This window comes from Molothrus aeneus, chromosome 7, assembly GCF_037042795.1.
Source record: "Molothrus aeneus isolate 106 chromosome 7, BPBGC_Maene_1.0, whole genome shotgun sequence".
NCBI lineage: Eukaryota > Metazoa > Chordata > Aves > Passeriformes > Icteridae > Molothrus > Molothrus aeneus.
Genome location: NC_089652.1, coordinates 37,414,537 through 37,437,501, shown reverse-complemented (window position 1 = coordinate 37,437,501; position 22,965 = coordinate 37,414,537). Strand labels below are relative to the sequence as shown.

The 22,965-nt window shown below is 41.2% G+C and overlaps 1 protein-coding gene across 1 annotated transcript in view; it reads left to right on the top strand.

Moving 5' to 3' along the window:
- Positions 1-22,965, top strand: part of NEB (nebulin) — a 100,867-nt gene that overhangs the window by 26,810 nt on the left and 51,092 nt on the right. Inside the window, exons 43-79 of the mRNA XM_066553079.1 lie at positions 445-648; positions 998-1,102; positions 1,195-1,302; positions 1,469-1,780; positions 2,262-2,465; positions 2,813-2,917; positions 3,010-3,117; positions 3,284-3,595; positions 3,903-4,106; positions 4,357-4,461; positions 5,151-5,258; positions 5,809-6,120; positions 6,614-6,817; positions 7,134-7,238; positions 7,700-7,807; positions 8,652-8,963; positions 9,379-9,582; positions 10,172-10,276; positions 10,757-10,864; positions 11,510-11,821; positions 12,284-12,487; positions 13,084-13,188; positions 13,366-13,473; positions 13,597-13,908; positions 16,916-17,119; positions 17,341-17,445; positions 17,913-18,017; positions 18,099-18,410; positions 18,709-18,813; positions 19,093-19,191; positions 19,367-19,468; positions 19,645-19,752; positions 20,602-20,913; positions 21,037-21,141; positions 21,224-21,328; positions 21,853-21,957; positions 22,815-22,922. Coding sequence (XP_066409176.1) covers positions 445-648; positions 998-1,102; positions 1,195-1,302; positions 1,469-1,780; positions 2,262-2,465; positions 2,813-2,917; positions 3,010-3,117; positions 3,284-3,595; positions 3,903-4,106; positions 4,357-4,461; positions 5,151-5,258; positions 5,809-6,120; positions 6,614-6,817; positions 7,134-7,238; positions 7,700-7,807; positions 8,652-8,963; positions 9,379-9,582; positions 10,172-10,276; positions 10,757-10,864; positions 11,510-11,821; positions 12,284-12,487; positions 13,084-13,188; positions 13,366-13,473; positions 13,597-13,908; positions 16,916-17,119; positions 17,341-17,445; positions 17,913-18,017; positions 18,099-18,410; positions 18,709-18,813; positions 19,093-19,191; positions 19,367-19,468; positions 19,645-19,752; positions 20,602-20,913; positions 21,037-21,141; positions 21,224-21,328; positions 21,853-21,957; positions 22,815-22,922 — 6,249 coding nt within the window. The remainder of the gene's footprint in view (positions 1-444; positions 649-997; positions 1,103-1,194; positions 1,303-1,468; positions 1,781-2,261; positions 2,466-2,812; positions 2,918-3,009; positions 3,118-3,283; positions 3,596-3,902; positions 4,107-4,356; positions 4,462-5,150; positions 5,259-5,808; positions 6,121-6,613; positions 6,818-7,133; positions 7,239-7,699; positions 7,808-8,651; positions 8,964-9,378; positions 9,583-10,171; positions 10,277-10,756; positions 10,865-11,509; positions 11,822-12,283; positions 12,488-13,083; positions 13,189-13,365; positions 13,474-13,596; positions 13,909-16,915; positions 17,120-17,340; positions 17,446-17,912; positions 18,018-18,098; positions 18,411-18,708; positions 18,814-19,092; positions 19,192-19,366; positions 19,469-19,644; positions 19,753-20,601; positions 20,914-21,036; positions 21,142-21,223; positions 21,329-21,852; positions 21,958-22,814; positions 22,923-22,965) is intronic.

The following is a 22,965-nucleotide window of genomic DNA, read 5'->3' as shown; positions in this document are numbered from 1 at the left end:
TGAACATTTTATGGGGATAGTTGTGGCTGAGATCTTCAGTACAGTAAGGCAGGGGAAGGGCAACAGGGAAACTATTTGCCTTTGGAGGACCAAGAGTGGCAGTGGCAAGCTCTGGGTGCAGGTACATGTACAGAGGGTCTTGGGTGATGTAAGGCACCTCTCATGCCTCTGCCACCTGCAGAATGTCAAATAGAGAAGGTCTTTGCTGGGGATACTGAGAAGATGGAGAGGGAGATGATGAATTCTTTGGCAAGTACTTGTGCTGTTGCAGGAGTGGGAAGCCAGGTGTGGGGAGCTGCTCTCCATGGGAGTCCCAGGCCTGGTGTCCGGTGGGTTGACCCAGGGAAATGTGTTCCATTGGGTAGTGCGTACTGTGGTAGGAGATGAGGTTGCTTGGAGTGAGGAATTTGCTAAGTTGTATTGTTTCCTCTCCTGTCCTTCCAGAACGTGTACAAGTCTGACCTGCAGTGGCTGAGGGGCATTGGCTGGTCCCCAATTGGGTCACTGGACGCTGAGAAGAACAAGAGGGCGAGTGAGATCCTGAGTGACAAGAAGTATCGTCAGCACCCAGACACCATCAAATTCACCAGCCTTCCTGACTCGATGCCCATGGTTCTGGCAAAGCACAACTCCAAAATCATGGACCAAGTGAGTTTTCTTTGTGTTTGCATCTTGAAGAAAATGAGCATCTTCCTTTCCTAGGATGTTGTTCTATGTCCTTCCAACACCCAGGTTGTGCAAGGGGAGGAAATCCCTCTTGCCTCATGGATTTGTATTCCTTATAAGAGATTAAATTTTTGTTTGCGTGGTTGGAGTAGTAAAGAGGTACAGTGTGGAAAAGAAAAGGGTGAAGTATTAGATTTGGGGAAAGGGCAGGAGCTCTGGAGTCAGTTCAAAGTACAGGCCCCTTCCTTTGGTTCACAGAGCTGATGTTATCATTGAGTTTGCTTCACTAAACCTATATGATCTTATCATCCTCTGTGCTCCTTGTTGCCAGCGCTCGTACATCTCAGCCTGGGAGAAGGACAAAACCAGCATTCACATCATGCCGGACACCCCTGGGATCCTGCTGGCGCAGCAGAACAAAGTGAACTTCAGTGAGGTGGGTGGCTGTTGGGGGTGCAGTGTCCATCCCTAGTTGCTGCCATGTCCGGGCAGCAGCGTTGTCTGAGGGCCTGGTGGTGTCTGTTCCAGAAACTGTACAAGCAGGCGATGGAGGAGGAGAAGAAGAAGGGCTACGACATGCGGGCCGATGCCATTCCCATCAAATCTGCCAAAGCTTCCCGGGACATCGCCAGTGATGTGAGTGCACAGCAGCCCTCATGGCACACACTGGGACTGAGTCTTTTCTCTCTTTAAAATCTTTGTGGCTTCAGCTGCTATGTTTTCTGGAGGTGGTATCCCAGGGGCTGCTGGGGTCATATAAAAGCCCTAAACTAACACTCAGTCAACATTATTTTGTCCATAGTACAAGTACAAGGAAGGGTATCGGAAGCAGCTGGGCCACCACATTGGGGCCAGGAACATCGAGGATGACCCCAAGATGATGTGGTCAATGCACGTGGCCAAGATCCAGAGTGACAGGGAGTACAAGAAAGACTTTGAGAAGTTCAAGACAAGGTTCAGCAGCCCCGTGGACATGCTGGGTGTGGTGTTGGCCAAGAAATGCCAGGAGCTGGTCAGTGATGTCGATTACCGGCACCCTCTGCACCGCTGGACGTGCCTGCCGGACCAGAACGATGTTGTCCATGCCAAGACAGTGTACGACCTGCAGAGTGATGTGAGTTGTTCCTTACTGGCTGTGTCACAGCCTTGGGTTGTCTACTCTTTTTGAGGAAGGCTGTGTGGTATGGGAAGGTCAAAGGAATTAAAATCCTTTTTTTTCTGGAGAACCAAGAGTTGGCGGAGGTAAAAAATTGTGCAACTGAGAATGGTGAGAAGAGCCTTAGGATCTGATATAAAAGGCTCCTCCAATGTCTCTGCCAGATGCAGATTTAGAAATGGTGTCGGTCTTTGCTAGCAATACCTAGAAGGTATAGGGAAAAGATTTCTGGATTGCTTGATATCCTCTTGTGATGTTGCAGGGGCGGAGGGAAAGGTTTTTGGGAGCTGAGCTTATCCAGAGTCACTTTTGTAGCACAAGCTGGTGGGTTGACCTAGTGGAACATGTTCCATTAAGTGGAGCTTCCCGTGGTAGAAGATGAGGTTGCTTGGAGTGAGGAATTTGCTAAGTTGTATTGTTTCCTTTCCTGTCCTTCCAGAACGTGTACAAGTCTGACCTGCAGTGGCTGAGGGGCATTGGCTGGTCCCCAATTGGATCACTGGACGTTGAGAAGAACAAGAGGGCGAGTGAGATCCTGAGCGACAAGAAGTATCGTCAGCACCCAGACACCCTCAAATTCACCAGCCTTCCTGACTCGATGCCCATGGTTCTGGCAAAGCACAACTCCAAAATCATGGACCAAGTGAGTTTTCTTTGTGTTTGCATCCTGAAGAAAATGAGCATCTTCCTTTCCCAGCATGTTGTTCTATGTCCTTCCAGCGCCCAGGTTGCGCAGGGGGAGAAATCCTTCTTGCCTCATGGATTTGTATTCCTTATATGAGATTAAATTTTTGTTTGCATGGTTGGAGTAGTACTGGGGTACAGTGTGGAAAAGGGTGAAGCATTAGAAAGGTTTGGGGAAAGGGCAGGAGTTTCTGGGTCAGTGCAAAGTTCAGGCCCCTTCCTTTGGTTTGTGGACCTGAGTTGCTCATTGAGTTTGTTTCCCTAAACCTGTGTGTTTTTATCTCCCTCTGTGCTCCTTGTTGCCAGCGCTCGTACATCTCAGCCTGGGAGAAGGACAAAACCAGCATTCACATCATGCCGGACACCCCTGGGATCCTGCTGGCGCAGCAGAACAAAGTGAACTTCAGTGAGGTGGGTGGCTGTTGGGGGTGCAGTGTCCATCCCTAGTTGCTGCCATGTCCAGGCAGCAGAGTTGTCTGAGGGCCTGGTGGTGTCTGTTCCAGAAACTGTACAAGCAGGCGATGGAGGAGGAGAAGAAGAAGGGCTACGACATGCGGGCAGATGCCATTCCCATCAAATCTGCCAAAGCTTCCCGGGACATCGCCAGTGATGTGAGTGCACAGCAGCCCTCATGGCACACACTGCGGCTGAATCCTTTCTTTCTTTAAGATCTCTGTGGCTTCAGCTGCTGTATTTTCTGGAGGTGGTATCCCAGGGGCTTCTGGGGTCATATAAAAACCCAAAACTATCACTCAGTGAACATTTTTTTGTCCATAGTACAAGTACAAGGAAGGGTATCGGAAGCAGCTGGGCCACCACATTGGGGCCAGGAACATCGAGGATGACCCCAAGATGATGTGGTCAATGCACGTGGCCAAGATCCAGAGTGACAGGGAGTACAAGAAGGACTTTGAGAAGTTCAAGACAAGGTTCAGCAGCCCCGTGGACATGCTGGGCGTGGTGTTGGCCAAGAAATGCCAGGAGCTGGTCAGCGATGCTGATTACCGGCACTACCTGCACCAGTGGACTTGTCTGCCTGACCAGAATGATGTCATCCATGCTAAGCAAGCCTATGAGCTCCAGAGTGATGTGAGTACTTGCTGATAAGCTCTGGACTACTGAAATGTTTGTAATTTCCTTGGAATATAAACTAGAGTAATTGCTCTCATACTCTATCTTTTCACTTTGTGGTTTTTTTCTCCTGTTCCAAGCAAAGCCATTATATTTTGAGGAGTGAATTAATCTGAATGTATGGGCCTTATGAAAGTTTATGTACAGCCAAACATCAGAATTAGCTCCATATCATCCTTCATAGTAGGGAATTTGAATATATTTAAATGCTGATTAACATATAAAGGGGGAAATTTTTAACTGCTGCCTTTATATTTTGTAACAGAACTGCTACAAATCTGACCTTGAGTGGCTGCGGGGCATTGGCTGGGTCCCAATTGGTTCCTTGGAAGTTGAGAAAGCCAAGAGAGCAGGGGAGATCCTGAGTGACAAAATTTACCGCCAGCATCCGGACACCATCAAGTTCACCAGCATCCCAGATTCTCTCCCAATGGTGTTGGCCAAGCAGAACGCAGACACCATGAACAAGGTGAGTCTGGATTTGATCAGGTAACTCATCAACAGTCTCTACCTAAACCCCTGAGACAGGACTGGGACCACAGACCTGTGCCTGTGCTGTGAGATTTCACCACTGTAAGGCTGTAAAGATATAAGTTCAATTTTTGGTAATAGATGGGAAACTTGTTTTCATCAAGAGCTGATTTAATAATATCTTCTTTGATAATTACTAATTATCAATTGTGAATTTCTCCAAATACTCTGCTGTGTTTCTCCTGCAGCGTTTGTATACTGAGGCCTGGGATAAAGACAAGACACAAATCCACATCATGCCTGACACGCCTGAAATCACACTGGCAAGAGAGAACAAGAGGAACTACAGTCTGGTGAGTGTGGGAGCTCTCCAAATGTAACTGCTCTGTGTCATGGCTGGGTCAGGAATGTTCTGGGAAACCTTCTACAGATGGCACTGTCAGTTTCCCTAAGTAACTCCCATATTTATCAAAAAAATTGTGACTTGAAAAACATTGTTTGTATATTTGTAGTAGTGCATGCATAGAGCAGTGAGCACTGGTGAGAAGAAATTCCATAAATTCCACACAAGTTGTGTGTTTCCACTGAATTTTTGGGGAGTCATTTCTGCCAGTGTGCATAATGTTGGGAAGACAAAAATTAATACCAGAAATGTAATTACTAGCATAATTCTGAAAAGGTGTGATGCCAGTGCTCAATATTATTTTAGGCAAACATGTTCACATCAGTAAGCCATATCAGTGGTTTTAAAAAGTAAGTTTTACTCCATTTGTATAGAAGAAAAGTTTAGCTCTAAATTGTAGACAATGTTACATTATTTAAAAGAGTAAAGTAAAAATTAACTAACCAATATATGTAGCAAAGGTCTTCCTTTGACATGAATTTGTATTAGCTACTGATCTGAGGTTTTGAGTTAAAGGTAGATAAAACTGTGTATAATAAATCTAAACACAATTATTAGATCTACTTCTGAGCAATTTGTTTTGCATAGAATATAACATATGGAACTTACATGAGTCCCATTGTTTAATTCTTCATCTAGAAACAATACAGACAGGCCATGGAAGATTCAAAGAAGAAAGGCTATGATTTGAGAGCTGATGCCATCCCCATCCAAGCAGCCAAAGCATCCAGGCAAATCGCCAGTGATGTAAGAATCTAATTTTTGTTTCTTTCTATGTTGACATCTCTCCTCTGCAACCTGAAAATTGTCAGCTGGATCCTGGAAAAGGCACTGCAGTTAAACTGTGACCTTAAGTAATAGATGTTTGCAAGTAAACTATCATGTATGTTTTAAAAAATGAGTGTTGATAATTATAAGAACAATATAATGCTGCTTTTGTGATAGCTGTATAGCTCATAACCCTTTTTGTGTAGATAAGTATTTACAGTATGTGTATCATTATATGTAATAAGGATTAAATGCATTTAATAAGACGAGGATTCTTTCTCACTAATTTTAATAAAGCACATTTCTTCAAAAGCAAAATGATAAAAAAATTCTCTTTAGGTTTCTAACTCAAATAGCAAAAAACTTTAGTCCTAGAATGTTATTAGCATGAGAGTTGATTTGACTGTTTCGGGGTTTCTTAATGGTAGGTTATAGATAAGTTTGGAAAGGTTATTGTTAGAAAAATTTATTATGAGTAACTGATATTTATAGGTGGTACAGAAATCTAATATTTCGGTTTGTATTTCAGTACAAGTACAAGGAAGGGTATCGGAAGCAGCTGGGCCACCACATTGGGGCCAGGAACATCGAGGATGACCCCAAGATGATGTGGTCGATGCACGTGGCCAAGATCCAGAGTGACAGGGAGTACAAGAAGGACTTTGAGAAGTCCAAGACAAGGTTCAGCAGCCCCGTGGACATGCTTGGAATTGTGTTGGCCAAGAAGTGCCAGGAGCTGGTGAGCGACGTTGACTACCGGCACTACCTGCACCAGTGGATCTGTCTGCCTGACCAGAACGACGTGATCCACGCCAAGCAAGCCTACGAGCTCCAGAGTGATGTGAGTTCTCTGGCATTTAAGTTCTGCTGAGGAATGTATTTGATATTTTACATAATTGTATCAGGCCATCTTGTTCTGGTGTGGTAGAACCAACATTTTGAGATTTATTTTAAAATTTTGTCGCTGATTGAAACTGAGCTCTCCAACAGGATGTGTTAACTAATTGATGCTTCAATGAAATCCTCTAACTCCAGAACTGCTATCTATTAAGGGTGAAACCATTATCCAACTTTCACAGAATGGTAAATGATAGCATTTACCATTCTGTGAAAGTTGGATAATGGTTTCACCCTTAATGTAGTGGAAATGCACTTGTTTTTTTATATTTTCTCCTGTGCTTTGAATTTATTTAAATTAATTGTTGCTTGTGAGGTTACTTATTGGTGAACTATTCACCATGTAAGTTGCATTATTGTTATTGATAGAATAACTTGTGTGGGTTATAGATAGAGTTAGATTTCTTTCTTATAGATTTCTTTCTATTTTTTAACAGAACTGCTACAAATCTGACCTTGAGTGGCTGCGGGGCATTGGCTGGGTCCCAATTGGTTCCTTGGAAGTTGAGAAAGCCAAGAGAGCAGGGGAGATCCTGAGTGACAAAATTTACCGCCAGCATCCGGACACCATCAAGTTCACCAGTGTCACGGATTCCCTGGAGATGGTGTTGGCCAAGCAGAACGCAGACATCATGAACAAGGTGAGTTCTGATTCCTCTGGGTGACGCATCAGAGGTGTCTGCCTCAGCCCTGCAGGCAGGACTGGGAATGATTGAGCACAAGCAATGCTCATTGGTTTATTCCTTCTCCTTAATCAATGCGGCATTTTTTAAATGTTGTTACATTTCCGTAAGTCCATCCTCCTGTTGTTAATACCATCTCTTCCTAATTACCTAACTGATTATCCCTGTTACATTTCCTATATTTTCATCTGGTATGGCCTATGTTTTCCCTGATTATTGAAATATTAACCTGTTTTTGAATGCCCTATCAATCTCTTCCTGTTTTCTTTTTTAGCGTTTGTACACTGAAGCTTGGAACAAAGACAAGACCACAATTCATGTCATGCCTGACACCCCAGAAATCCTGCTGGCCAAACAGAACCGAGTGAACTACAGTGAGGTGAGTGCAGCTGAAATCTGAGACAATTAACTTGTACTTCTGACAAGTATGCTTTTTTCATCCCTGACTTTTAGTTACTGGTAAAATATTGACAGGTTGTTTATTTTCACAAAAGGTCTGAAATCAGAGTTTTTCCAGAAATTGAACTCCTGGATATCTAATTAGGCCATTGAAATATATTATCTCCCATAAATTAGAAATAATTTATACAGCAAAGTATGGAAAGAACTAGTTTTGCTTTGCTTTCCCTAAATGATTCCCATTTTCCAAGCATTTACAAAAAAAGTTACAAGGTCTTTGAAATTTGCATTCTTTTATTTTCTAGTGAATGTAGAGCTGGACTGAAGATGTTTAAGTTGCCTGAAAATCAACAAAATTGTTTAGGGACTTCAATACTCTGATGTGCTCAACTGCAATGCAATTTTGTTTTTGAAACTAGATTGTGATTTTTTTTCTCACAGAAAATGTACAAACTGGCCTTGGAGGAGTCCAAGAAGAAGGGCTATGATTTGCGTTATGATGCCATTCCCATTCAGTCTGCCAAAGCCTCCAGGGAGATTGCCAGTGAGGTGAGCAGGCTTTGTTCTCATTTCTCTATGCATCTGGTAATGGAAAATAATCATAAGGTTTGCTAATTCGTACTTCATAGAATAGATAATATTGAAATATATTTTCATAGTGATTCTTTGTAATGATTCCACTACATTGCCTTTAGTGCATGGAAGAAAGGGGGAGCCAATATTTTTATAATGAGGAATATATCACTGTAATAAATAAATATAATAATGTGAAGATGATTGATATGCCCCCTGAAAAACTTCTATTGATGTCCATGGATATTCAAGCAGCATGATCAAATGAACCAATGGTAGAGTTCGTCAGGTTAATTTCTGATTCAAACAATATTTCTGTTCAAGTGTCATAATGAAACTCAAGATGTCTGAACATAACAATTGGGATAAAGTATGCAATGACTATGATAGCATGTGCTTCTGGTAAGGCAGCATCACTTAGAGATGAAGGATAACAGATTTTTATGCTCCTTGTTTACTCACAAGTTGGATATTTCAACTCTTTGTATACAGAGAAAAATCATATGGTCTTCATCAAGGAGTTTTATAAAAAGTTTGTTAAATAAGTTAATATTTACAATTTAATCTTAATAGTAAAAGAATGTGAAGTACCAAACTTGTTAGAATGTGATATTAAACATTTAGTGAATTGAAAGCATTTTATATAAAAACTCTTAGGTAATTATATCTAATAAAACAGCTTATTACATGAAAATTAATCCCAGAGTAGAAAGACTTATAAGATATTTTTATCTTTACAAACTAATGAGTATGTTAAACTGTTAGAACTATTTATTAATTTTTCAATACACCAAGTAACTTTAAATCTCTTCTGTTTCAGTACAAGTACAAGGAAGGGTATCGGAAGCAGCTGGGCCACCACATTGGGGCCAGGAACATCGAGGATGACCCCAAGATGATGTGGTCGATGCACGTGGCCAAGATCCAGAGTGACAGGGAGTACAAGAAGGACTTTGAGAAGTCCAAGACAAGGTTCAGCAGCCCCGTGGACATGCTTGGAATTGTGTTGGCCAAGAAGTGCCAGGAGCTGGTGAGCGACGTTGACTACCGGCACTACCTGCACCAGTGGATCTGTCTGCCGGACCAGAACGACGTGATCCACGCCAAGCAAGCCTACGAGCTCCAGAGTGATGTGAGTTCTCTGGCATTTAAGTTCTGCTGAAAAATGAGTTTATTTTACATAATTGTATCAGGCCATCTTGTTCTGGTGTGGTAGAACCAACATTTTGAGATTTCTTTTTACGTTTCACAGTTAATTGATGCTCAGATCTCCTAGAGGTTATACCAACTAACTGATATTTAAATGAAATCCTGTAATTCCAGGATTTGGACTATCATTTACCATTCTGTGAAAGCTGGATAATGGTTTCACCCTTAATATAGGTGAAATGCTGTTATTTTTTCCACAATTTTCTTTACATCTTTGAATTTGTTCGAATGAAGAGCTGATAGGAAGGTGTTTTTCCTTTGGAAAGATGCACTATGTAACATACATTATAATGATTATTTTATTAAAATAAGTTGTGTAATTTTGTTTATTGTAACAGAACTGCTACAAATCTGACCTTGAGTGGCTGCGGGGCATTGGCTGGGTCCCAATTGGTTCCTTGGAAGTTGAGAAAGCCAAGAGAGCAGGGGAGATCCTGAGTGACAAAATTTACCGCCAGCATCCGGACACCATCAAGTTCACCAGTGTCACGGATTCCCTGGAGATGGTGTTGGCCAAGCAGAACGCAGACATCATGAACAAGGTGAGTTCTGATTCCTCTGGGTGACGCATCAGAGGTCCCTGCCTCAGCCCTGCAGGCAGGACTGGGAATGATTGAGCACAAGCAGTGCTCCAGTTCAAGCATGATGCATTTTCAGTCATTGTGCTCTTGTTATTTCACTCCAAACTCAAAAGGTTTGGTAATGGAAGGTCCAAAGGTCAGGTAATGGAAGACTCAAATTTGTGTAATATTCTGCATTTTCATCTTAAATATTTTCCTTGGTGTGTGTGTGCATTGGGCACTAATAATTCTTTGGTTTATTCATTATTCTGAAGCAATGTGGCAGTTTCCTTAATGTTTTTAACTCCCTCATATAAATTCTCCTTTTGTTGATGTTACTTTTACCAGATTAACACATAACTGTATATCCCTGCTATATTTTGTAGTGTCATAATATGGTTTGGGTTAGAAGGGACATTAAAGATCATTTTGTTCCAACCTCCTGCCATGGGAAGGGACAATTTCCCTTGGACCAGGTTCCTATCATTTTAATTAATGTGTTTTCCATGTTTATTGAAATATTAACATGTTTTTGAATGCCCTATCAATCTCTTCCTGTTTTCTTTTTTAGCGTTTGTACACTGAAGCTTGGAACAAAGACAAGACCACAATTCATGTCATGCCTGACACCCCAGAAATCCTGCTGGCCAAACAGAACCGAGTGAACTACAGTGAGGTGAGTGCAGCTGGACACCTGAGACAGTTTCTCATAAGTTTTTCATAAGTACACTTTCGTCACCTTTGATTTTTTATTAATTTTAATATATTGTCAGGTTAGTTATTTTCATATATGGCTGGTTCCAGTTCTGAAATCAGAGTTGTTATTCCACAAAAATATATTTTCTTTTAAAATAAATTATCCCCCATAAATGAGAAATCATTTCTACAGCAAGTTGTGGAAATAGGCAGTTTAGCTTTTTAAATGTTCCTGTCTTTGTCTTCACTAAATGATTTCCACTTTCCAAACATCTACAATAAAATTACAAGGTCTTTGAAATCTGTTTTTTTTTTCTTTTTTTACAGAACAGTATTTAAATTGTCTGAAGATGAACAATATTGTTTAGGAACTTCATTTGTTTTACAGCACAGTTATGCTGAACTGAAATGTAATTTTAAATTTTGTTTTGAAATTAGATTGTGATTTTTTTTCTCACAGAAAATGTACAAACTGGCCTTGGAGGAGTCCAAGAAGAAGGGCTATGATTTGCGTTATGATGCCATTCCCATTCAGTCTGCCAAAGCCTCCAGGGAGATTGCCAGTGAGGTGAGCAGGCTTTGTTCTCATTTCCCTATGCATCTGGTAATGGAAAAGAATCAGAATCTTTGTTCTCTTGTTTGCTAATGTCACATTTCACAAAATAAATAACATAGAAATCTGCTGTCATAGTGATTCTACCACATGCCTTAAGTGCACAAAAAATAATGGATACCCAGTATTTTTTGTATGAGTTATGTATCACAGTAAGGAATAAATATAATAACATGAAGATTATTTATATGCTCCCCATTGCTATCCATGGATGTTCAAGAAGAATGAACAAAAAGATGTAGGAGTCTATGCTAGAGTGTGTTGAGGTAATTTCTGATTCAAAATAGGAAGTCCTTTAAAATCAGTCCCCAAAAGAGATATGTAAGTAAATAAATTCTGAAAGTTTAAATGCTTATCTTTTCTGGAGGAAAGAAATAATTCTGTTTCAGTGTCACATTGAAACACAAAACACAAAATCAGGAAAAAAAAATCTGCAATGACTGGGACAGGTTTTGTTTCAAGGATTAGGCAATATCACTAAAAGACAGAGGATAACAGATTTTTGTGCTCTTTGTTTTTCTACCAAGAAATCTATTTAAATGCTTTGTCTTAGAAAAGGATAAAATATATGAATATATATATGGATTTTTTTTCCTGCAGTACAAGTACAAGGAAGGGTATCGGAAGCAGCTGGGCCACCACATTGGGGCCAGGAACATCGAGGATGACCCCAAGATGATGTGGTCGATGCACGTGGCCAAGATCCAGAGTGACAGGGAGTACAAGAAGGACTTTGAGAAGTCCAAGACAAGGTTCAGCAGCCCTGTGGACATGCTTGGAATTGTGTTGGCCAAGAAATGCCAGCAGCTGGTGAGCGACGCTGACTACCGGCACTACCTGCACCAGTGGATCTGTCTGCCTGACCAGAACGACGTGATCCACGCCAAGCAAGCCTATGACCTGCAGAGTGATGTGAGCAAATCCTTAAATTAGTAATGCAGCATTTCTGTAACACAGTAATTCTGTAATACAGTAATTCTGTAATGCAGTAATTCTGTAATACAGAATTAAGTCTTGCACAACCTAATTCTTAAAATACGGATAATGAGCCTCTAGTCGCTTGTATCAGACTTTTTGAAATGTTTTCATTCTTTCATTCTTTCAATTCTTTCATCAAATTTATGTTTAATCCTATTTTTCCAGTCCCTTATCTGAGGTATAATTTGTGTGTTACTCTGATACTGGCATTGTGCTCCAATACCTCTTTTATTTCTCTTATTTAATAATCACTTTACTCAACTTTCAAAAACAGTTGTTTTCAGAACCATATCCTCAGAAACATACCCAGCTGTTCATATTGTATGTGCTTGTTTAAATTAATTTTAATGTTTTATCACACTTGCCCATATATAACAAACTTTCAAAATTTTTCAGGCTGTTTACAAATCAGACCTGGAATGGCTGAGAGGCATTGGATGGGTTCCTATTGGCTCCTTGGAGGTTGAGAAAGCCAAGAAAGCTGGAGAAATCCTCAGTGACAGGAAGTATCGGCAGCCTGCAGACAAAATCAAATTTACCAGCGTGACGGATTCCTTGGCCATGGTCTTAGCCAAGCAAAATGCTGAGATCATGAACAAGGTGAGGGTGGTACTGCCAGTTAATAGAACTTGTTCATGAGGTGAAAAATTCAAAATACAAAGTAAAACCAAAAACATATGGATTCAAGAGAAAGTTGATTTCCGAATTCAGCCACTGTACAGGAAAGCTGTTCTCTCAGGGCTCAGTCTGAAGTGAGCAGTTGGTAAAAAATCTACTGACAAAAGTCCCTTAAATTGCAGATTTTTCCAAGTATAATACTTCATGATGAACAAGTGATGAGGAAATACCTGAAGTTCTCTGGATGTGAAACTTGTGCAACATAGATCTGGAGGGTGAAAGTCACTAAGTACCTCCTCCTTTATAACAAACATAATCAAACAAATTATACAGAATAAATAATACGCTTTTCCTCCTGTTTCTCCACAACCCAAAATCTGTCAATTGCTGCACCAGCTTAACCTGGGAAATAATGAGGAGGGACAGAGTTTTCCTTCTTGAGCTGTTCAGAGAGAAACTTTGCTGTGTCAGGGTATTACAGCTTACTGGAGCTACCCCTAGCAGTTTGTAAAATAATTGTAGTTGTAAAATAATTTCATAAAGAACTGTTTGTAAAGGGCTATTTTCCTCTCTCGCAGCGCTTGTACACAGAAGCCTGGGATGCAGACAAGAAGTCCATCCATGTCATGCCTGACACACCAGACATTCTGTTAGCAAAGGCCAATGCAGCCAACGTTAGCAAAGTAAGGACATTTCAACATTTACTGAACTAGTGGAAATTCAGAGTTAAGTCAGTATTTCTTTAATTATAAAGATGTTCTGAATCACACGTTTATGAAAAATTTGAGAGACAATTATGAAATGTAGAAATCCCATCTTTCAGAATATTGATAAGCCATTTTCTGTCTTCTCTCATGTAGAAACTTTATGTACAAGCCTGGGAAGAGGCCAAAAAGAAGGGTTATGACATGAGAGCTGATGCAATTCCAATCAAAACTGCAAAAGCATCAAGAGATATTGCGAGTGACGTATGTTATTGCTTTACATTTATTTTCAGTTCCCTTAAAAACAAGAATATGCATTTTTGTGATCAGTAGCAATAGGATATGATGGCACCTTCATCCCAGATTCACTTCTTTTTGTATTTCCAGTACAAGTACAAAGAAACCCACGAGAAGCAGAAAGGCCACTACATCGGGTGCCCCAGTGCCAAGGATGACCCCAAGCTGGCGCAGGCCGCGCGCGCCATGGCCCTGCAGAACGACCGCCTCTACAAGAAGGGCTACAACGATTCCAAGACCCAGATCCACATCCCTGTGGATGCCCTGTCGGTGCAGGCAGCCAAGGAGTGCCAGAACTTGGTCAGTGACATTGACTACAGGCAGTACCTGCACCAGTGGACCTGCCTTCCTGACCAGAATGACGTGATCCACGCACGGCAGGCCTATGACCTGCAGAGCGACGTGAGTGACAATCACTGTAGGAAAGCTTTAGGGCAGCTGTGTGAGGCTCTGTTTGTTAGTGACTGACAAATATACTTTCAAATGCACATTCACGGGCCTGTGGTCTGTCCTGGTATGTTTATTTTATCCTTTCCAAAGGATTTCTGGGTGCCAGAAATATTTGGGACAGTTCATAAGGAAGCCATGTTTTCTTGGTCTGCTCTAGAATGTTTGCTTTCAGTCTCCTTGCAGGCCATGCCCCTGGTTTGAATGCAGTGTCTTAAAAGTATCATTGTTTCTGTGCAAATCAGGGGTGGTGTGTCCAGAAAGGACCTGATACAACAGAGCATCACTGGCTGCTTGTTGTGTAGAGTAGGAGAATAAGTTGGGGAAAGGCTTATAAAAAACCTTCTTCCACTTAGAGTTAGAGCTGCAGAATCCCAAAATTGTTTGGGTTGGAAAAGACCATCTTATTCCACCCCCCTGCCATGGGCAAGGGACACCTTCCACTAGACCTGGTCATTCAGAGCCTCATCCAGACTGGTCTTGAACATTTCCAGAAACTGAGAACCCACCAGCTCTCTGGGCTAAGAGTTACCTCTGCATTGCCAGTAACCCTTGGTTTGTTTGTAGAACGTGTACAAGTCCGACCTGGAATGGCTGAGAGGCATTGGCTGGCTGACAGAAGGGTCTGTGGATGTGGTCAAAGCCAAGAAGGCCCAGGAGATCCTCAACGACCGCCTGTACCGCACGCGGCCGGAGCAGCTGAAGTTCACCAGCATCACCGACTCCCCAGACGTCGTCCTGGCCAAGACCAATGCCATGCAGCTCAGTGATGTAAGCTCCCCCTTCCCATTTCATTTCTTTCTGGTGGAGAGTAGAATTTCTCTGGTGGGAATGATGAAGTTTTGCAAATTGGAATTACTGAAGAATTCCTCTTGGTGTTTTTGTTCTCACCGTACTGAATTGCCGTTGTTCTTCCTTTCTCCTCAGCGTCTGTATCGTGAGGCCTGGGATAAAGACAAGACCCAGATTTCCCTCCCTTCAGACACTCCTGTCATGCTGCAGTCCAAAGTCAATGCTCTCAACATCAGCAATGTAAGAGAATAACATGAAATATTTGTGAAGTGTTGGAAAATTAAGGCTGGTAATTGTTCTTCCAGTTTTTGCTGTAAATGGTGGTGCACAAACTCACCATCTAATGTGCTTGTAAACAGGAAAGTACATCCAGAGGCTTTTTATCAGCTCTCAGCCTATCAACAGGTTGTGTGTTCATGAACAAACTCCCAAGCTCAGTGTGCAGTTCCGCACAACTTCTGCTCCCTTTGGCAAAACCTGCCAAATACATTCCATGGAGGAGTTGTTGGAGTCTGCAGACATATTGGTCTGTCTTCAGGAATATTTCTGCTGCCTTTTTGAGTTTTAATCTTGCACCTACTTTAAGTCATGAGTTTTCTGTTAAGACACTTGCCAGGATCATTATTGTCACTCTGTCAGTTACAGGAAGCAAACAGGGCTCCCAAGCAGGTCATTCCCAGCAAGCACGTTTTTAGAGAAGGCATTTCACTATGTTTAACAAAGGTGATTAATTTTCTTTACAGAAACATTATCAGAAAGCCTGGGATGAGGTCAAGGCGAAAGGCTACGACCTGAGAGCAGATGCCATTCCCATCAAACAAGCCAAGGCCTCCAGAGACATTGCCAGTGAGGTACAGCCTTCTCTTTGTGCGCTGCTTGTGTCTCAGCAGAATGAGTGAAGCTCAGGCTGGCAGCCTGAGCCTGGTGGCTGTGTCCAGGTGAGCAACACACCTTCTGTTCTCTCTGCATTTCCAGTACAAGTACAAAGAAACCCACGAGAAGCAGAAAGGCCACTACATCGGGTGCCCCAGTGCCAAGGATGACCCCAAGCTGGCGCAGGCCGCGCGCGCCATGGCCCTGCAGAACGACCGCCTCTACAAGAAGGGCTACAACGATTCCAAGACCCAGATCCACATCCCTGTGGATGCCCTGTCGGTGCAGGCAGCCAAGGAGTGCCAGAACTTGGTCAGTGACATTGACTACAGGCAGTACCTGCACCAGTGGACCTGCCTTCCTGACCAGAATGACGTGATCCACGCACGGCAGGCCTACGACCTGCAGAGCGACGTGAGTACCCGCAGAGATGTGTAGTTTTTATTCAATAGATTATAGCCTTATTCTTATTGTTCAATGCTATACAGTCACAACAAATTTATGTTGAGACTGTTTTCTTCAGTTTTTTGTTACTGCTATTATGTGCTCTTTTGCACCCTTAAAAAGCATTGGTTTCATCTCTGAATATTGTAAAACTTTAGTTGATAATGTGTTAGATAATGCTTTTGGACAGATCTGATTTGGAGAAGCTGAAGGATTTATCTTCCTTGCTTTGATGGGACTTAGGAATAAGAGCTGTGAGCTGCCTTGGAATCAGGTGGCTTTTGTTACTTCTGTTTGCTTGAGTAAGCTTGGAAATTTATTTAATTGGAAGAAAACTCTGTGAGGTAGCCAGTGAGAGGTTTTAGTGGCTGAATGCAAAGCGGGATCAGTGCAGTTGATTTCCTGACCTGGCTTTGGTGCTTATCAGTTCCTCTTCCACTGTTTCAATTACAAGCTTTGGAGATGAGGTTCCTGTTCCTTGCTGTTTGTCGGTTTTCCTGGTAGGCAGCTTGGGGTTTTGTTAGGACTTGTAAATTGCTGAAATTACTAGAGGAATAAGTGTTTTGGAGGAGACAGGAAGAGTCTTCTAAGCTTTTACTATTCATCATCATTAACTGTAGGTCCTTTCAGTTGTTTCTCCTTACAAGGTTTAGAATGTGTTGTTTAAGAGCTGAACCACTTAAAAACTTGTGGCCAGTTTTAATTTTTACTTATGACACTGAAATCTCCTGTCTATAAAAAGGATTCATCTGAGTCTAGCTAGGTTTATAAAACATAATCTGCTTTGCATAGCTTAAAATTATTAAGACAATAATTTTAAACAATGTTTTTGTTTTCTGGCTATCTCACCCAGGTTGTGTACAGGTCAGACCTAGAGTGGCTCCGTGGAATTGGGTGGTTGCCCAACGACTCACCAGAAATTAAGAGGGTGAAGAATGCCCAGGACCTCCTGAGTGACAACGTGTATCGGACCCCCATTGACAGTGTGAAGTACACCAGTGTTGTGGATTCCCCAGATGTTGTTCTGGCCAAAACCAACGCTGAACAGATCAGCACTGTATGTTCCAACCTCCTCAAAGCTGCTTCCACTCCAGAAACTACAGCTAAAGAGAAATCTCACTGCTAAAATGTAAAACTGATCTGTGGTGTTTTAAGTTTAATGCTTTTCCAAACATTTTACTCTTTAGAGATGATAGTTCAGGAGAGATTTATGGGATTTTATGTTATTGATAAGTGAAATTCAATAAGTCTGATGATATTAAATGACTGTTTTAACAGCAAAAATATAAAGAAGCCTGGGAAAAGGACAAGACTATGATCCACATCATGCCAGACACCCCTGAAATCAACCTAGCCAAGGCTAATGCTGTTAATTACAGCCAGGTATGTTTATCATTCTGTTTTCTCTAAAATAGTATGTGGATTATATCATTCTAAGATGTTGAATCTCTGTGAATCTCATTGAAGTCTGTCCTCATACAGGGCTTGTGGCATTCCCTTCCCTCTACTGAATATCCTTAAAATATTCAGCCATTTTAAAATAAATATTTGCATTCAGCTATTTAAAAATTATTAATATCATGCACCACTGAGGGAATATTTTATTAAAATGGATGACAATCCAAGGCATATAAATATTTTCTACACCTTTATAAACACCCTTTTGTGCTTTATAGGTTGCACAACTGGTGTTGCATGTTTCAGAGGCAGCTGCATTTATGATTAGGAGCAGGAGTACTGCTCAAAAAATTTCATAGTATTTCAGCAAATAAATGGCTGGAAACTCTATTTCTGTAATGGCAAATGCTAGAGCATTCAACATGTGTGTGATGTTTTATCTGTCTCTTCAGAAACAATATAAAGGAGCTTGGGATGAGCTGAAGATGAACTATGATTTGAGAGCAGATGCAATTCCAATCAAGACAGCCAAGGCTTCTAGAGAGATTGCCAGTGATGTAAGTGCCAAAAGAGGCATCTCCCATGCTCCAAGAGCTCTTTCTAGCTGTTACTGATGGTGACCTCTGCTCTTCCCCCAGTACAAATACAAGCTGGAGCACGAGAAGCAGAAAGGACACTACGTGGGAGTGCCGAACGCAAAGGGAGATTCCAAAATCCAGTTTGCCCTGGATGTGGCCAAAGTTCAGAGCGAACGAGAGTACAAGAAGTACTTTGCCAAGCAGAAGACCCAGTGCCACCTGCCAGTGGACATGATGTCCATCGTGTCAGCCAAGCACGGGCAGGCCCTGGTGAGCGACGCCGACTACCGGCACTACCTGCACCAGTGGATCTGCCTCCCCGACCAGAACGATGTCATTCATGCCAGGAAAGCCTACGACCTCCAGAGCGATGTAAGCTCACCTGAAAACACCCCCTAACTTAGTCCTGTATTGCCTCTTCTCATCCTGCTTCAGCTCTAAGGGGTGGGAATCCGTTCCTGAATTCAGGGAACTCACCTTGATCTTTGTTAAAGCTGCAAAGTGTAAGCCACTTATGAAATGGTTGAAGGGTGGTAAATTTAGATGTAGTGCTCATGTTGGAACTACTGCTCCCCTTTTAACCAGTGGATTAAATTCTGTTATTTATGAATCTTGCTGGATTGTCCAGGGAAGTGTTGCTAAGAGCATGGACCCTCCTTTGTTTTCCCAGGCTGTTTATAAAGCTGATTTGGAATGGCTGCGGGGAATCGGATGGTTGCCAAATGATTCCCTTGGAGTCAAGCATGTCAAATATGCTGGAGATCTCCTGAGTGAGGTAATCAAATGTTTTTCAATACTAAAATTTTCTTCAGGGGTATTTGTCACTCAAAGTATTTTAAATGGTTTAAACAATGAGGGTTTTTTTCAAATGAAAAATTTGAAAAAAAATTTTGAAATTTGAAAAAAATGCTGCAACCGCAGTATTTTCACAACATTCATTGTGTATGGAGAGGTTTTTCTTCACGAGAAGTTCCTTGTCTTGTGTATCTATTCAGAATTGCTGTATTAGGCATCAAATATTCAAGGGTAATCTGTTCTTCTCTTTCTTGTTCAGAGGAAGTACCGCACGAAAGCTGAAACTCTCCCGTTCACTCCCGTGGCTGACAGAGTTGATTATGTCACAGCAAAGAATAGCACTGAAATCCTCAGTGACGTAAGTTTGCTCTCAGTGTCTGGGCTACATTTGACTTCTGTGATTCTGTATTTAATGTGCTTTGTCTACTAGCCTTGCCAATTCAGGGGTTGGTTTGTTATTTTGTGTGTAGATTATGGTGTTTTCCCAGTTCTGTGGGGGTGCTACAAGGCAGTCATTTCTTTCTGTGTCCTAGATTAAATACCACAAAGAATGGAATGAGGCCAAGACAAATTATACTCTCACAGATACACCACAGCTGGACATGGCCCGAGAAGCAGCCAGAATTCTAAATCAGGTGCGTGGTCTCTCCTTGACAGCTTCTACTCCCATTTTTTAGGTATTTAAAAAACCTACCTTATTGATAACAACCTGAAGGAAGGATTTGTTATCCTTATACTTCTAAATAAATTACATACATACAGTAATCATTATCGTTTATTTCCCATCACTCATCACTTTTATTTCCCACAGAATTTGTACAAGGAAAGTTGGGAGAAAGAAAAAGCCACTGGTTACCTCCTGCCTCCTGACACGGTGCAGATCTCTCATGCCAAGCACTCGAGTGATGTCCAAAGTGAGGTAATGATTCTTCTCATTAGGAAGAGGAGTGCTTGGAAGCCTGAAATGTTAAAGGCCTTGAAAATTCCCAAACAGACTTAAAAAGCATTCCATCTGGGGTAACATCCAGACTTTTCATGGCCTATGAATTCCATGATGTCCTCCAAATAATTCAGCTATCTTTTGATTATGGGATTTGGAGGTATTAGTGCTGAAGGTCAGATTCCTTCCACATTCCCTCTCTCCAGAAATAGTCCTTTCAAAATCAACTGAGCTGGACTTCCATATTTTGTAAGTGTTAAATAAAAAAAGGTGTAAAATTTGAAGTGATACTATGATTTATAACATATATGGCTCTAACTTCACTTTTTGGCATATCAAAACCTCTAGGCCAGTACACACTTTTCATTTTTAACATTTACATAATGGATCTTGAAATTATTACATGACTCTTATTTGGAATAAACATTTTGTCAAAGCAGTGTGATGTAAATATTGTAAATAAGCATCCACTCTTCAGACAATCTCAAATAATTTGTTGCCAAAATGAGACTAAATGTGCTTGTTAGAAAGCATTTCTAGCAAGTCTTTTCTCTTGTGTTAACAATACCTTTTACTGGAAATTGGGTGTATATTAGACTAATAAACCACTATATTTTTAACTGGAAGGCTTATGCAAGGTAATAATATTGTTTGTGACCAGATTTTTATCTGGTCATGTACTGAAAACCTAAGTTGTCAAACCTGCATTTGACAACTCCCTGTCTCATCTGCTCTTTGTGTTGACAAAGCTGAAGCTGTTCCCAGGTTAAAACCAGAGTGGGTACAGCCATTGCTGATTTTCTCTGTGTTTCTCCCCTCTCCCACCAGCTGAAATACAAAGCTGAGTATGTCAAGCAGAGAGGTCACTACGTGGGAGTTGCCAAGATGAGGGATGACCCCAAGCTGGTGTGGTATGAGCACGCGGGCGAGATCCAGAGCGACAGGCTGTACAAATCAGACTACAACAAAACCAAGTCCAAAATCCACATACCTTCAGATGCCATGTCAGTTGTGGCAGCAAAGGAGGGCCAGAACTTGGTCAGTGATGTTGACTATCGCCAGTACCTGCACCAGTGGACCTGCCTTCCCGACCAGAATGACGTGATCCACGCACGGCAGGCCTACGACCTGCAGAGTGATGTGAGTGATGTTGCAGCCCTACGAGGTCTTTCCACATGGTCTGGCCTAAGGATATTGCCCACAGCGCATCATCCATCCTGAGCTCAGTAATTTCTGTCCTTTTGCATTGTTTTTCTGGTTTAGAACATCTACAAATCTGATTTGGAGTGGCTCCGTGGCATTGGTTGGATCCCTCTCGATTCGGTGGAGCATAAGAAGGTTAAGAATGCACAAGAGCTGATAAACAAGGTAAGAGAAAATATTTCAGCAGTTCCACAACTGGCACTTCTTTCTCATGCAGTGTTTAAGACATTATTTCACCTCTTTGCAGAGATCATACACAAAAGAAGCCCTGGATAACTTTTCCAAATACACCAGTGTGGTTGACACTCCTGAGATCACTTTGGCAAAGATGAACTCTGTCAATCAGAGTGATGTATGTACCTTTTTAAAAAATAAATTTCATATAGAAGAATTAGGAGATGATTTAATTGCTTTTGCTAACTATACTATTTTTAACCTTATAATATTTGTGTGTGCACCTCATTAATAACAGGCTTTCCTGGGATGAGCAAGTTTAGTAAGAAGTGATATGAATGAACAACACAGTATTGCTGTCCAAATAATTTAACATTTTCCTGTAGAAGAATATGGCATGTCCCTGACTTAGAGTTTGCATAGATTTTTCTAACAGAAAGCTGAGTCCTGTTCTTGATGAGCAGCTCATGGAATTCCTGGTGTTGCTAAACTGTATTTGCTGAGCAGTATCTTGAATTTTTCATGAATATCATGTGTATTTTGAGGGGACACAGTAACATTTGCCTGTGTATTACCATGGCTGGAATGTCCTACACAGCATTATGACACAAGGGAAAATTTATGTCTACTACTGATAGATAGACTAATGGGAATAATGTATTTCTCCTGTGGAATTAACACTGTGTTTGATTTCTTTTGTAGCTAAAATACAAAGAAACGTTTAACCAGGAGAAAGGCCAGTACATTGGGTCTGATGATACTCCTGCTCTGCACCACGCCAAAGACATGGCCTTGCTCCACAGTGAGGTGAGATCCCATAAATATCAACCTTTGAAATGTGGGCTGGACTTGAGGAGCTGTTCTACTCTCAGCAGTGGCACTAGGGAGGTTATTTAAACCCTTTTTTCTTCAGCTTTCCTGTTTGGATCATCCTGGAATCAGGATGATTTCTTTCTTTATTGAAGTGACCTCAAAGGACAGCTGTGTGGTGCTTGGAAGTCAAAATAGTGTGACAAAAACAAATATAATTCCATCCAATAATATCTTTGGAGATAACTGATAAATTTTACATTTACTTCTTTTATAATAAATGAAAACTGTAGATTATTTACATAATTAAGCAGTTACTTTTTAGTAGTCTCACTGATTTTAATGAGAAACCTCTATTTTTTAAAAATATAAGCGATTACACATTCATATAAGTAGGCACTTCATAATTTAATCTGAAGGTGAATATATTTAATATTTAACAAAAAAGTATTAGGAAAGTGCCATTGACACTAATGTTTCTTTAATAAACACCAATATTTCTTGAAGATTTTTCACAATTTTGATAATCTATAAAATTATCAATCTCAATTCTATACTGTACTTTTATACCAGAGCTCATATCTGTATTTTGGATAATTTTATTACCCTTCTGGTATAAATGTAATAAAGCAAGCAGAAATCAGCTCAAATCTGTGCTCAGGTAGCTACCTAAAGTGAACACTTGTCCTGTTTGCCTTATACTGAATGACTGCTCAATATTTACATTCTCCATTTAATTTATTGGGAACCACTCTGTAAAAATATTCTGTATTCCATGTTATATCCCATGTGTGCATAAATGGGAAATATAATTGATTTATTCATTAAATCTGTGTATGCTTTTTCTTGCCTAGAAACATTACAAGAAGGCTTGGGAACTGAGCAAGCCCATTGGATACTCTCTGGATGAGAAATATGTTCCACTTGTGGGAGCCAAACATGCAAACCAAATCAACAGTGAGGTCAGGAGGGATTTCCCATTCTTTCCCTTTTCCCCCCCCAATA